At 47.1% G+C, this 16,224-nt stretch overlaps 1 protein-coding gene across 4 annotated transcripts in view; it reads left to right on the forward strand.

Moving 5' to 3' along the window:
* The window catches only part of DTNB (dystrobrevin beta), a 716,394-nt gene that overhangs the window by 600,932 nt on the left and 99,238 nt on the right, over nucleotides 1-16,224 (forward strand). For 2 of the 4 annotated variants that reach the window (XM_085613207.1, XM_085613209.1), the window contains one exon: nucleotides 4,631-4,651. The exons of the other annotated variants lie outside the window; for them this stretch is intronic. In XM_085613207.1, coding sequence (XP_085469333.1) covers nucleotides 4,631-4,651 — 21 coding nt within the window. The remainder of the gene's footprint in view (nucleotides 1-4,630; nucleotides 4,652-16,224) is intronic. 4 annotated transcript variants of the gene reach the window in all.

A 16,224-nucleotide genomic window follows, 5' to 3' on the forward strand; every position in this document is an offset into this window, starting at 1 on the left:
AAGATTTCCACTTTTGTTTACATCCAAAATCAAGACTATCTTTTAAGGAATATTACATTTTTCTGCTGACTCTGACTAGTTTGCTCCCACCAGAGATTGTAGAACCCCATAAGACGCGATTTACATTCGCTATTGCCACTCAGGAAGCTGCATCGGTCAGTTTTTAATTAGTTAATAGTCAGGCTTGCCAGGTAACTTTTATCCGTCTCCTTTCTAGTCATTTGTCCAACTTCTACCTCCTTTACTTAACAATATCATGAATCTATCCTTATTCCCTGACTTTTTTCCAAAAGAACTGAAACAAGCATTTACAATGCAATGGTCTCGGCATTGGTAAAGTTAGAGCTATTGGCATTGCTCATGACATTATTTTTGTTTATGTTTTTGTTTTTAAAACATTTAAAAAACGGCATTGTCATGAGCAATGCCAATAGCTCTAACTTTACCAATGCCGAGACCATTGCATTGTAAATGCTTGTTGTTGTTTATATACACTTAAAACGTATGACTGGACGTTACTAACAATAACAGCAACGGAGCTTCTACAACACACTGGCTGGAACGTTTAAAATTTCCTGAAATAATCGGAGAATCACAGAACAATCCCCTCACGATGGAACACCTTCTAGAAAGAAGTGCGTCTGGTCTGTGGTAATGACCACCAAACTACGGAAAAGTGAATAAGTCACAGCTTCACGTCAAAACAAGAAACATAGGACATACAAAAGCAACTTAACTCGGAAAAAGAACTACGTCGTTTGTGTTCGGGCACCACAGCTTAAATGTACGCATCTCACTAACCCCTTGGCGACAAGCATGCAACCAAGTTAGTAAAGAGTATTTACTTAACAGGCCCAGTGTCCCCCTCCAAAAACATACCCATTAAACAGTCGTGATCACGACAGTATTCCAACAAATACAAGGGCAGGACAGGTACGATAGTGAAGTACAGAGAGAAGAAAAGGTACGCTGTCACTGGCTCTGTGATGGCAAAGGACGAGCAAACGCAATTAAAAGACCCCTTCCCCAAGGTGCAACACCTCAGCCGTGAAGCCTGGTTGGGGGGGAGCTGTGCAAGGAGTGTCGCCGAGGCAACCTCTGCAGAAGGCAGCCCTTCATCCAGTGTGCAACACCACACATAAGGCCTGAAGCACAACCGGTGAAGGCCTGGACCCACACCCTCTCCATTCCCATGACAGGTTCCCAGGGGCGCGCACAAAAGCTGCGCTAGGGGCCAATCCGCGCTCTGAACAGCGACGCTACTGAAAGAGCGCTGAGACCACTGCCCGTCCCTTCCCACCTCCCGGGTCACAGACACAAAAGACCAAGACACTATGTGCTTCACCTGACAGAAGCGCTGGCAGTACTCGCTGGCCGCTTTCTCTGCAGGCTCCTCGCTCCGCCGCAACACCTCTTCTAGCGCTCTCAGCCGCTCACCAAGCCCCGGCGGCTCCCTGGGGCGGCCGCCGCCACTCTCCTGCTCGGCCTCCTCGTCCGCCATCTTCACACCGCGCTCCGTCGCGTACGCACTCTCCGGCGGGTCATGTGCGAGGACAATGCCACGTCCGGGGGAGGGGGGGGCGACTCGGGCACCGGGGAAGGAGTGAGGCGAGACGGATCACGTGACGTACAGCAGCCGAGAGCACAACTTGGCGCGCGGGGGGAGAAGGCGGTTTAGAATGGCCTGAGACTGGCACAAGGCCCGCCCCCGACATAGGAGAAAAAAACAAAAAGCCAGATCACGCTGCAGAGTCGTTGAGAAGTGTTCATGAAGATACGCGACACTCGACAAGACAGATCCCCGATCGGCCCTGGAGCCACTAGCAAGATGTATATAGAATTAAAAACACAGAAACGTAACAAATCGGAATAAAAACATGCATAGTCAACTACTGTAAAACTACACAACACAACACCACCGCCTTTCTCCGAGGCAGAGCAGAAATGCCTCGGAGAAACGCAGCGTCCTTTTCGGATTCGGGGGCGTGTTTTGCTGTTGTCTCCTCCCTGAGACTTCTCGCAAAAAACACGCCCCCCGATCCGAAAAGGACGGGGCCTAATAGGAATGACTGACCTCTTCTCCAATGGCTGGCCAGCATTCAAGAGGCCAGCCAATGGAGAACAGGGGAGAAGAGGGGCGGGTTCAAGCCCCTCTTCTCCAAGTCATTAAATCTCGGAGCGAGACTGCGCAAGCGCAGCCTTCGCAGCCGAGACCTAAAAATGAGTGGTTAATTCTCTTCTGAAAGAGGAATCTTGACTCGGATTTAGTTGAAAATTACAGAGCAAAAGCACTCCTTCCAACCTTGAGCAGGATAGCAGAAATAATGTAGCCAAACAACCTGTGGGATACCTCGAAGAATCTAACTTGCTGGCTGGACAGGGGGCAAATCGATTTCACGGTGGCAGAGGTAGAAAAACCAACTAAGGCAAACTCTTCCGCCATTTTGGTCAGGTGTGCAAGAAGTAGTATGTGGAGTGCCTCAAGGATTTACCTTCTCATCCATGCTGTTTAACATCAATATGAACACAAGGAGATGATGGACGCAGCGCTGAAAATATTTTCAGACACTCTCCCCCCATTAACAGATCTGGGTTGAATCCATCATCGTTCCAGTGACTGGGGGTGAGTATCTGAAAAGTTTCAGCACTCTGTCCATTATCTCCTTGTGTTTGCTTTGAGAACTAAGGATAAGGACTTTTGAGCAGATAATCAATTTTTCATATGCTATGTATCCAAAAGGGATGAGCAGTTGCAAACCGTACACTTTTGTATTGAATTATTCTGCATTCATCTGTGTTGTGTACTTTATAAGAAAGAGTGTGGCCAAAGTATCGACTACCACAGTATCATGAAGGGTATGTGTGTGTGTGTGTGTGTGGGCATTTAAAGTACAGGTTTACTATTTAACTCCATCCTCATAGCTTCACGATATGTGTCATCAAAGTATGTAGCTGTGGAGCTAAGGATAGTAAATCTATACGTACCTCCATATATTTATCATCACAGTATTGTGGTAATCGATATTTTGGCTTTAATGTTTCAGTGGCACGTCATTCAGTGGCATCCTGGTAGTCTGCCTTTGGTCTTTTTCTGTCTAGTTTTTGCTGCTCTTTTGGTGTATCGCCTTCCTTCAGACCATGTAGCATCTGCAGCAGCGCTCCAGCTTGTAGCCAAGACATTGCGTCCTTGGTCATCTGTAGTAGCTAACCCATATAACTGCTGCAGGGTTTCAGCCATCAGACATGTACTGAGCACCCTACCTGCCAAGTGAAGTAGCAAGGTATCTTCTACCAGGACCATCACATGTGGAGGACACCCTCGCTGACCCTAGGCAAGGGTTGTATGACAGAGGCATGCATGGCTGAACTACATGTGCTTCTACAACGCCGTCTTAACCACGCATGTTTTTACCACACATGCCTTTACCAAGCAAATTCGTTGTAAAGGCATGATTGGTAAAGGGATATGTATGATAAAGATCACCACAACCCTGACCCCCCCACCCCGCCCTAAAATCCGATCTCCCTACCTCGCCACCCTCGCCATGAGACCTAAAACCTACCCTGCCCTTAAAACAACCCTTTGCCCTCCCCGCCCTGAGGCCTAAAACCCTGTCCCCCTTTTAACAAACAATACTGACCCCCCCACCCGTCCTGAGCCCTAAATCCAACCCCTAAAATCTCTCCCCCCCCAAACCCAACCCTTACCCCAACCCCCTCCTCCCCGCCCTTAGCCCTACAACCCTGCTCCCCCTTTCAAAAACACCTGAGCCCTCCTCCCACCCCTAAACCCCCCCCCCCCCCGAAAACCCAGCCCCACCTACCTGTCTGCGTCCAGAGCTTCCTGTTCGAATGCTTCCTCTTCCTCTCCCCGCCCATCTGGACACTAGACCGCTATCTGCCTTAACCACGCATTTAACCATGCAAATGCGTAGTTAAGACTAGATTGGTTACACTTGCGGGGATGCGGCCGCATGGCTCAGCCTGCGTTGTAAAGGCTGTGTCCCCTAGGTAAGTAGTAACCACAGGGAGGGTGAATGTACCAGCCCCAAAAGACCATCTTTTCCCAGGTACCTGATGGCATGCTCTAGCTGGACCCTGCTATCATATAGGCTCTCTCTCCTCTCTGGTGCCCTCTCTCGAACACTGAGCGATTGATAGACCACAAAATTGGCAAGAGAGCACATGTGCATAAGGATGAGAGTGGGGGGCGGTCACCTTTAAGGTTAATTTCATCTGTTTACTCACTGCATTATTTGGGTTTGTTTCTCAGGACATGGTGATGAACTATTCATCGGGATCTGTAACTTGTATTGATGTAGATGTTGATGTATTGATGTTGGTGATTGGGATCTGTGCGATGTTAGTACTTTGGACCTCTCGCTGCAGAGAGAAAACCAAATCACAGGCTTATTCGTAAATGTTGCTCAGTTACTTTACAATTGTGATTTACCAGTGCTTCCTCCCTCACAGGACACATAATCACGGTTTCTTTTTACCCTCTCGGGTTGGCTGTTGTGTCTTCTTGTCATCTGCATCCAATGGTTCACCTCTGTACGCGTGTCGTTGATCTGAATGATTAACCTGGCGTGTTTGTCTTTTTCCGTGTTTCTGTTGCCGCCTTCTGTAGGAAGAAGAACAAAAGCAGGCAGTAAGTTGGTTTTAGTCTGCAGTTATTCAAGATACGCATGCATGACCACGCATGACCACAGCACGCCTTCATCCGTGCTTCTTGCGTCCAGCTAGCTTGTGCTTTACTTTATTCTGGGCTGCTCAGTGTTCCTCCCGTGGCCTGTGTGACTGCTCCCACTTCTCTCCGGCTGTACATTTCATCCCCTCCTACTCCTTGGAGCATCTATGTCCGCACTCAAGCCTTTCCAACCGAAGACCACATTACACCACGAGGGCTGCTGCATAACCCCACGCCTTCCTTTTTTGTGCATGGCTTTGACACGTGGCTCCGGGTCACGTCCATGGACTGCTCTTAAGATCACGCCTTTTTGTGTTGCACACGTCTAATATGGTTACTCTTTGGAAGGTGCGTTCACCGGCTGTGCACCCACTTTTGTCCTCGTCTGATTGGCCGCCTTCCGTTTTCGCGCCAGCGCTTCCTTTCATATTCATCGCTCCCTTAAAGCATTTTTCACCGGCTTGTTCGCGACCTGTAATTGAACTCGGCAGCTTTTCATCTCCGCCATGCTTTGTGTCTGGCCTCTTGCAGAAATTCATTTTTACCGTGTCATTTTCTATACATTTTCTCATATGCTTTTTTCTCTTGTTTTCGTTTTATCATTTACACTTGTGCATTTATCGTGTTCCAAATTCTCCTGCACGTGCCACCTGCCCAGCAAACACTTATTTGAAGCCCACACCACCCTTAGAGCCCGTTCGCACTCCTAACCCCCTCCCTCTAAAATGTAAAAATGTCTGCTCTTACTTCGAATATTATCACTCCAGGAGTCATTACATCATGGTCATTACAATGGGAGTGCCTTTCCATCACATTTGATTACATCTGGAGTACCTTTACTTTGCGACTACATTGGTATGTGTGTGTATCTATTGCCCAGTGGCATTCGCCAGTGGGTAGTTCTAGTTAGGAGTGGAACATGTTTCCATAGGAAAATAATTTGTTGGTTTGCTTATAACTTGACCACCGCGTGACGAATCTTCGAAACTTAAAAATCTTATTTCTTCCTGGAAAGTTTTAGGGTGATCCATCAATCAGGGGCTGAGAAAAAGGGGGGGTTCCCCATTAGCTTTTCCATAGACACTGCTACAACCCACAAGGCTGAAAAGCTAACAAAAGATATCGCAGAATGCTAGCTCTTGGTTCAGAAAGTGCTTTTTGTAATTAGATGTAAATGCGTTCAGTAGTTTTTGAGAAATTAAGACTCAAAAACTTTATATACCCTACCCCTCCTAGGCTAGTGCCCCACCCCAACCCATGCAATTTAAAAAACATTGTTTACCTCAAATTTGTGGGGGATCCGCAGTAAAAATGAAAACACAGGCTCTATGGGCGCATAAAAAAAAAATCCTGGGGTGGGCCAGAGCCTGGGTGTGATGCAAACTCCTGTTAGTGGTAGGTGAGCAGACACCCTCACTGAGCCACTTGGAGGCCCCAGCGACTCCATACCTAGAAGACAAGATGTAAATTAGGGAAAGGGGCATGCAGACCCCCCTCACTGAGCCTCTTTGAGGCTCTGGGGACCCCAATCCCCGGGTCCGATATGTTATTAAAGCAAGGGAGGCACGAGGCCCCCTGCCTGGGCCTTCAACAGACCTCGGGGGAACCTATCTCTCGGGCCACGAAAGTGAATTGAGGGCAGAGGGCATGTTACCACCCCCTACCTCCACACTGACACTGTCACTGTCACTGTGTGGCTCTGGGACCACATGCCCGGCTCTTGTGCGGTCTCTCAAGGACCCAACCCCCTGGACACAGTGCTTTCACTGCCTGCAAGGTTGCGATAAGGGAAGTTTAATGTGCTCGCATTTGGCAGGAGCACAAAGCTGCTCCCGCCCGATGAGACCACACACGTTTCTCCCTGCCACACTCTTGCAGGCAAGGAAACACATAATAACTCCCGCCTAGCAGAAGCAAAAGAAAAGCTGCTCCCACCGGTTGGGAGCAATGCCGGCTCCCGCTATAGCCAGGATGGGTGTAGGCAAGGGGGCAATGCCGGCTCTTGCCGAAACTGGGATGGGTGCAGGCAGGGGAGCCGGCATGGCATTGAGGCTCAACTGCAGCCCTCAACATAAAATGTTATGGGCTCTGGGTGGGCAGTGGGGCATCCCAATTTAAAATAATAAAAACAACTTAAGAAAAGAGTTGCCACTTCCTCTGCGGCCTATGGGGCTACTTGCAGTGAACTAGTGTGTCTGCGGAGGCCCTCGGGCTCTCCCCACAGCCCCCAAGAAAAATTAAAAAGAGCCCTAGGCTTTTATATTGATTGTACAAGAGACCACCACACGCATGACTTTCTGTTTGTTGGATTCTCTGGGCCCAAGAGGGCAAAATATTTCAGAAGCGAACTCTGTCAAAGTGAGTAGTACTTTGTATTAGGATACATTCTGCATTTGCCAGAAAAGAGGCCCTTGAAGGACTTTGGACTCCTTCTACTGAGCTATGTGCTGATGAGGAATACCTGATTGGATTCGGGTCAAGTTCACGCTATATAAAACTCTGCAACAAAAAAAAAGCTCTACTGCCTTCAGAACCAGGTCTGGAGTGAGAGACAATTTTACATGCTCGGTCCTACAAGACTTTCTGGTTTGAGTACACTTTTCAGCTCCTGTACCTTTGGAAGATACTGCTGAGGTATCTGTTCTGAAGGTGAGGAATCTGCAGTTAGAACTATCCAAAAGAAGATCAAATGATTTACCTTCAGTAACGCCTTCCCGGTCGATCTAATCACAGATTCCTCACTGCCCTTTCTATTTCAATTCTGTGGATTGGATATTTGCAGAGCGCAATAAGTTCCCAATTTTTTATTAACATTTTATTTATCATTTTACGTTTGTAATAACTGTAGTCAGATTGTCACCTATTGCATATCCACACTGGTATCTCTCCTACATCACATATGTCCGCATTAGCGAGCGCTCCGTGCATTGCCTCAAATGCAGCCCTCTGAGTAACAGGCTTTCGGTGTACCCTCCTACTGGCAAAGGCCATCATTGTGTGTAGTCACTGTTTGCTTTTCATACATTCTTCATACCTTACGCCTGCATCTTCGCATACAAATTATACCATTTTGGCCGACTGGGTCCCCTCCTTAATGTGGCCCTCCTGCATCACTCTTCCTCATTATCCCCACCCGCCCCCACTACTGTTGTCAGCCTGTGGCAGGTTTTCTCCGTGAGGTGTCCCCATTCTGTTTATCATGTCTGCCCATGGTTCCAGATCCTCCTCTGCTCTTTCATCCGTCCATTCTGCCTCATGCTCATCTGTTCTGCATCTGTAGTGGTACCAACCGCTCTTCCTGCTGGGTCACATCTCGCTGCAGATGCCTTTTTTCTGTGACTAATTTACCCATACATTTTCCCCTTCCAAGTCCCTTTAAGGCTTTGCAATATGTAGCACTGGTGGCAGTAGTACCCCAGTTGCTTTCTATATAGCTGCCTATGGGTGTTTGAATACCTGCCCTAAACGTCCCATCCTGTAGAGCCTCAGGGTTAAGTCACCACGTGGGAGGTCTGTTCTGCGGCCTTCCCTCCTTTTTTCAAATATTAGTTGCAAGTGGTTCAAGAACAAATGTTCCAAATATTATGCACCCTGGGTTTTTATCTCTTGAAAGTAGCATGTGGTTTATTCTACTATGTGTCTTGTGTGTAGTAAAATAGCAGGAGTACTCCCTCCAGGTCGAGTGTAGCACACTCCAAATGTCAATGCAGTCCAACCTGCTCATCTCAACCAACCTGCTCATGACCTGACCATAGCGGGGTTTGCATGCGAACTTTGGACAGGGTGTTTATCCATATTGCCATTTATTGTACAGTTAAAATCCCCCACCCATGCTGTACGGACATCAATCCATGGTGATAATGCTTCTAATATGGACCAGAAATATATCCCAACATCTACATTTGGTGCATACGAATTAATAAGGCATGTCTTCTCTCTGTCCAAGAATTCATATACCAGGACATACCTACTACCCTCTATCTGCCTTTGAGTAGCAATGCTGAAAGGGGATCCCAACGCTATCCAGGCCGACACTCCCCTCACCTAGGCTAAATACATGGAAGAATAAAACTGGTCCTGCCATTTTTCCAGATCTTGATTTCTCTGAGTCTGTAAGATGGGTCTCCTGCAGAAATGCAATCCTTACCCCGTAATGTCTACAGAATGTGTCAACTCTTCACCTTTTCACAAAGCCATTAAGGCCAGGCACATTCGAAGTGACTATTTTCAAAATCCCTACAATCTATGTACGTTTACTAATATTCTACTGTGTGGCTATGTTTTAATACCAGGATCCCCATGACATGTGGTGTTTCCACTCAATCCCAAATTTAGATGTGTGTTCTGCATTGGCAATGTGCGTGGAGCATTCTCATGTGAGCTGTCTATGCCCTAACATGCGAAATCTGTCTCCTTGCATACCCGGTCCAACCTCGTCCAAGGAAACACCCCCTATACTAACAAACTGGTGTCTTCCCATGTTAACTCTAAAACCATCTTTAAAAGAAGAAGCCAATAAAGAGGACTTAATCTCCCATCACCCATCAGCACAGGAAATTACATAATCGGCATCCTGCACTTCTGTCCTCTCCCAGGACCTACGTAATGGCAGCTGCAACACTGACGTCCAGTGGGCGCATGGCAGACAAACCGAAGGCAAGCGAGTCTGCACCTGTCTGGGCCTGGACCGCACCCAGGAACCCTGGTCTGATCACCGCCCAGTGATACTCCGCAGCTCTCCTTAGGTCTCTGGACCCTGGACGCCCCCTCGCAACTGCTGCCACACAGCGTCTGACACCACGGTAGGAGCTTTCACCTTGAACCCACAGCCGGTTCTCCAGCAGCCACCCACCCACACCTGCCACGCAAATACCAACACCCTCAACAGCCCCTCCCAACACACACCACACAAGCACCAACAATGCCTACACCACAGTAAACCCACACATTAGCACCCACATGCATGCTTCTCAACACACGATCACTCAGCAAACACTCAACTGAACTATGGGTCCTGCTAAGCAGTGATGCTTCCGACATCCTTTTTATCATAGAGACCTGGTTCATCACCTCATCTGCTCTTGACAATGCCACACCAATTCCAGCAGGCTACAAAATCATTTGACAGGACTGCCTTCATAGGCCAGGTAGAGGACTTGCTGTCATCTACAAGGAATCCATCAAATGCACAACACCCACAGAGAACTCCCCCTCATTCATTGAACACCTGCGCTTCAGGCTTCAGATCTCCGAAAACTTCACCCCAAATGGAATCCTTGCCTACCGACCACCTGAACCATGAGCCACCTTTACCAAATTAATCATAAACTTTGTCACTCCGCTCACCATGGACTCCAAAGCCTATATTCTCCTCAGTGATCTCAACTTTCACCTGGAAGACCGAAACAACCCCTGCTCCATAGCACTCCACGAAAGCTTAAGCAACAGCGGACTCACCCAGCTTGCCTTAGAAGCAACACACTGGACCCCATTTTCATCACAAGCAACCACATCAAATACAGTTCCACCACACCACTCCATCATCCACTTTCAAATCAACACACCTCAGGTCGACACCCTTACCAGGTTCAGCATTTCAAGCCGCATCTGGGCCAAAATCACAGAAGCAGACTGGCCCAGTGCCCTAGCCCTCAACACGGATCAACCTAGCCCCACAGACAACCTCAAAAGGTCTTCAACAACTTTAACAACTGCATCAAGAACTGCACGGACTCCCTCACACCCATCAAACCCAACATTCACAGTAGATCAAACAAACTGGCCAGCTGGTACACAGACGACTTCCAAGGCACAAAACAACACTGTAAAATGCTTAAAAGGATTTGGAAAGCCAGCTTCAACACCCCAACAGACCTACCTACAAGGCTGCATGCAGATGCTGTCACCTGTAAATAAGAGACACCAAGTGAACAGCACTAGTTGACCACATCAGAGGAAGCTTCAGCAGCTGCAAGGAGATCTTCTCGATTGCCAGGGATTTCACCTGTCGCATCAGCCACTGTCAACAGCATTGCTGCCTCCCAACAACTCTGCAACAACCTATCTAACTTCTTCTACAGCAAAATTGCAAACATTTACCGCAACTTCGCACACCAACCCCAGAGAACTCATCGCTAACCTACCCACCACCAACCAAGATGGCCACCTGACCGAATGGACAAACCTCACCAGAAACAACACTGCAGCAATCATGCAGACCATTCACTCATGGACCCCAATGGACCCATGCCCCCACCACATCTACCATCTGAGAACATCACCAATCAGCACCACCCTGACTCCATCTCCATCACGTATGCCACTTTCCGGATGAATGGAAACTTGCAGAAATCAGCCAACCTGATTAAACTGAGCAACTTCCGTCTCATCTCCCTGCTCCCCTAGCCAGCCAAAGTGATTGAGAAGGCCATCAACAAGCAACTCACAATCCACCTCGAACATCTCCATCGTCTATCAGGATTCAGAAAGAGCCACAGCCCCGAAACGGCACTCATCGCGTCCACCAACGACATTTGAATCATCCTGGACCAAGAAGAAACAGTGGCCCTCATCCTGCTTGACCTCTCTGCAGCCTTCAACACGGTCTCCCTCAACACCGTCATCGGAAGTCTCCACAAGACTGGCATACAAGGATTCAGACTCAAATGGATCAGTTACTTCCTCATGGGAAGAACCCAAAGTGTCAGGTGACCACCCTTCACATCCGAGACCAAGAATCTGATATGCAGTCCCATAGGGATCATAACTCAGCCACATACTTTTCAACATATACATGACACCCCTCGCCAACATCATCTAATCACAAGACATCACTGTCCTCTCCTACCCCTATAACACCCAACTCATCCTCTCCCTGACGGACAAGACAAACCACCGCCAAAACCAACTTCACCAATTGCATGACCATGGTAGCTGACTAAACGTGAACTAACTGGCAGAAGCTCAACTCCAACAAGATGGAAGTACTGGTCGTCGGCAACAAGACCTTCCCATGTGACTCCATCTGGAGGCCCGTTGGAGCTAAGACCAGCACCCACAGACCATGCAAAAAATCTACAGATGACCCTAGACGAAAAGCTCAACATGACCGCATGTCAGCGCATGCTGTGAAAGATCTCCAAATGGTTGCCTCAGAACACCAGACAGACTGTCACGCAAGCACTCATCACCAGCAAGCTGGACACAGGCAACACACTGTATGCCGGAATCTCCAAACAACTCCTACACAGACTGCACAGCAACCAGAACACTGCCGCAAGACTCCTACTTGACCTCCCATGCTGCGTCCACATCACACCGCACCTCAGGAAGCTTCACTGGCTCCCCATTCACAAGTGCAGTCAATTCAAGTTTCTCATGCAGACATAAACAAAGCCCTACACAACACAGGACCTAAACAGCCCCATACACTTTCACCAACCCACCAGACACCTACCCTCTGCCTCACTCTCGCTCACACACACACCCTACATCCACTAAAGCAAAACTGGAGGTCGCTCATTCTCCTACATCGCACTCAAGGCATGGAACACCCTCCATCAAATTATCAGACCCTCCTCTTCACTTCTTGAGTTACACAAGAATTGAACACCTGGCTCTTCATACAAGCACCCTGGGGACCACACACCTGCCCAAGCATCTGGATATCCTCTCAGATGATTAGTGCGATATACAAATCGATGTAGCATAACAGCAGACACAATGATTAGCCGCTCAATTTCCCATGCTCCAACTTCAATGTTTCCTGTAGTATATGTTATAGTACCTATTCGAATTAAGAACTCTCTGCAGGGGGATTCTCTGCCTGGTCAGAATTCACAGCTCAATGATAGATAACATAACATGTGTATTTCTAAAGCGCACTCTTACCCAGAAGGGCCTCTTGGTGCTGGATAACAGATGTTTATTGTTACCCAACTTAGTGGTATTCATTTTATCGACTTCAGAAGGTTGAAAGGCTGAGTGGACCCGCTGGGATTGGAACCTGTGACCATCAGGTCAAACACAGACCCCTACAGTGGATGCATTAGTCCACTAAGCCACCAGATCTTGACATCCGTTTTCCCCAGTAGACCGTCCCCCAGTTGTCCATACCGATTCCCTAAATAACCTCCCTGTGATCAAAAGGTGCCCGTCTAGACTTAGACTAACCCTTTTGTCATCCCCTTATCTGCCTCAAAGGCCCCCATTGTAACTCACTAACTCTGTGACCCACCTTGTGATGTAATAAGAGGTCCCCTCTACTTCATTTTAAAGCTAATTTTCCTTCCCCAATACAGAGGACTCTGCTCATCCCGCCGACCCCGTTCCACCATTTTACAGCTTCTTCCTCTGCAGGATCTCAGATCACCCAGGTGGTGTTCTCAGTTCTGTACATGTCCCCTTCAGATTCGCCCCGTTTCTCATTCTTGTTGCTCTTGGTGGTCATCTTGCTTGTCATCCCTCAGACTCGCAGGGCTGTGCACAGTCGCTCCTCCCGCCAGGTCTACGTCGGTATGCCACTCCAAGTCAAGAGTGCCATCTCCCAGCACTATGACCCTCATAGTGCTCAGCAGGTGTCACATTCCCCGGCCAGCTCCAGAGACTGGTCTGTTTGTTGATCTGTGTCTCATCCTCCAGGGGCTATTCCTGTTGCTAACTTTTAGCCACTCCCATACGTCCTTAGGCTGTGCATAGAAGTGATACTATCCCACATGTGTAAACTGTCAGCTTTGCAGGGAACAGGAGCATTTACTTTGTTCATCTTTCTTATCATCTGTTTCACCACAACAATTTCCTCGTTTTCTGTGCCTTTGGGTGTAGTCTGGAAATATTCTTATGGTTTGCACCTCAAACGTTGGATCTCTGCTCTTTCTGACCTGTTGCAGGATGACAACCCTGTCCCGGTAGTTTATGATTTTGGTGATCATAGTACTTAACAGGGCCTTGATGGTGGAGGATGAGCCAGGGACATGTGGGCTCTTTCTATCACAAAGTAGCTAGACCGGCAGTGTGGCTTCAGGGACATTGTGATCTACTTTCCAAGAAATAATTCAGGAATATCCCCCTCCAACTGTTCAGGAAATCCAGTGAGCTACAGTTTGTTCCATCTGCACCTGCCCTCTGCATCTTCGAGTTTAGCGTCCAGGTGATGACGCAGCCCGTCCAGTGAGTGTATCTTCGACTTGAGGGCAGTTACTTCTGACTTCAGTGCTACCACCGTTTTATCTGTCTGTAGTGATTGTTTGTTAACCTTGCACAAATCCATGCCGAGGAGGTTTACATCTACAGAGACAGTGTCAATCTTACGTCCAAGCATTTCACTGGACCTCTTGATGGCTGCCAACAGATGAGCCCATCAGAGCTTTTTCACCTTTGCGGGCCAGGATATTTATAGATACTATAGGAGGTCCGGGGAACCTGATCTCACTGCGTTCTTTCGGCCATCTTGCTTGGCCACGCCCCCAAAGTTTGATGTTGGCACGCTGTCCCTACAGTTTCTCATGATCTTTGGTCAGAGGGTGTGGAAGGAGAAAGACTAAGAAACTGATTTTAGTGCACAGGGGTGGCACCTATATGCAGCCATGCTCCATCACTTACATAGCGGTATGAGATAGCAGTGGATCGACATGACGTCACCAGTCGCCGTGCAGGAGTCGTCATTGATGACGCCATCAGTCGCCGTACAGGAGTTGTCATTGGAAGAATTTTACAGATCCAGTCTGGCTCCTGGGATATTCTAAAGGTGAGAAATCTGCAGCTAGATGGTGTTCACAGAAAGGTTTACTTAATACAAGTAACTTGTTGGTTTGTATCAGTCGCATTAAGGTTCAGTAAAAAAAAAACTAAAATCACCTGTATAGGTGCCGAAGACTGTAGCCTTAGACTTGATATAAACAGTAAGAAACACTACAATGAGTGAGAAGAGGTGAAATGTTTCATTGAGAATACACAGATATGAATGTTCTGACCTGCAGTAAGGTCTCTGCAAAAATAACAAAGAATCTTGCAAAAACTGGGTTTGTAGTGCTGACATGGGCAAACGACTGTGAAAGGAATAGATTATTATTATTCATTTTAATGTATTAGCTTTAGCACAGACCTAGCTCCATGAAACAGCAGACCATGTTACAGAAACATTTAGAGCATGGGTGTTGTATATAAACCAGTACAGTGTATGCAGCTCAGCTGCGCTTGGATTAAAGTGTATCCAGATGAGAGGACTATGGTAAAAGGAAGATGTCACTGAATCAGTGGTAGTCCAAGCCACGCTGTTTGGTCGTTTTTTTTTTATTGTTTACATCCCCCATATTGATTTACATGACAGATGTGCACGGAGATAAAGGGACTTGCTCAAGATCACACAATGTTTTGTGAAATGCTAAACTGAGGAATAGAACGCAGTGTCTAGGTTCTGCTGCCATCAATTTGGACAAGACGAGTGTAGAAAAAATTATATTTGATTTCGTCGTAGATGGAAACAGGTGAATTTGTTTGGTTGAAGGTGCTGCGGTCTGTTTTATTTTAAGGGAGGGTTGCGTAGTGCACCTGTTGCTACATATCAGGTGAGTATTTTAGGGGCGGCTGGAGGTCTCTCTTTGCAGAGAATTTCTCACATTGATTGACCCTGCAGAGTGCTGCACCCCTCACCTGTGCTAGCACCACAGCCCCCGCATTGTTTTGTCTGAGGAGGACAAATGTGTGACTTCACTCCCTACATATTCTGAAGATCATAATAAATCCTAGGCAACAACAAACCTGGCGACAATCAGGTTTTATACATACAAACAGAAACTCAGTGTAGTACCGAAAGGCATTAAAAACAACTCATTTTATTCGTATTAATCATTTTGTAGAAATAGGTATATTGACATCAAAAACAAATAACATGAAACATAACATAACAATCAAGATGACCATACATATTTGTCGATTTTAATTCACATATATTCTAAACAAAATATATGGAAAACACATTGAGATACATTATGTGCTAATAAAAACACAAGAGGTGGCTAAATTTAGGTAGCTACAGATGTAATTCTCAAAGATTTGTTATTATCTTCAGAATTGTTCCCCTGCCCTAGGAACTACTAGCAGATTCAGGGGGTCCTTGTTTTATATATAGTTCACTCCCTACGTAACCTCGCTATACTCTGTCCACAGACCACGTGTCAGGGACTTCTCCTGCTCTTGTGACCAACAAAGTAGCAACACTCATCGGATTTACCAGCTCCTTCTCTCTAGTATAACATCAACCAGTTTTCATACAGAACAGGACCTCCACATATCCTTCCCACGCGCTAGCCTTCCCAAAAAAGGATTTGGCGCTGAGCTAGACAGTTTTATGCCTTTTATACAAACTAACACTGGCTTTTCAAAGGTTAAATTTTCCAGACACAGATGGAGTATTAAACATAACTTGTATCTGCTAAAAGTTTTGCAAGTCTTTTAAGATGCTGCTTCTATCGATTGAGCCGCCTTGTAGTGTAGAAGGACATACATCTGCAAAGGATCTCTGATGCGTCTTCTTT

This window comes from Triturus cristatus, chromosome 6 (genome assembly GCF_964204655.1).
Source record: "Triturus cristatus chromosome 6, aTriCri1.1, whole genome shotgun sequence".
Lineage (NCBI taxonomy): Eukaryota > Metazoa > Chordata > Amphibia > Caudata > Salamandridae > Triturus > Triturus cristatus.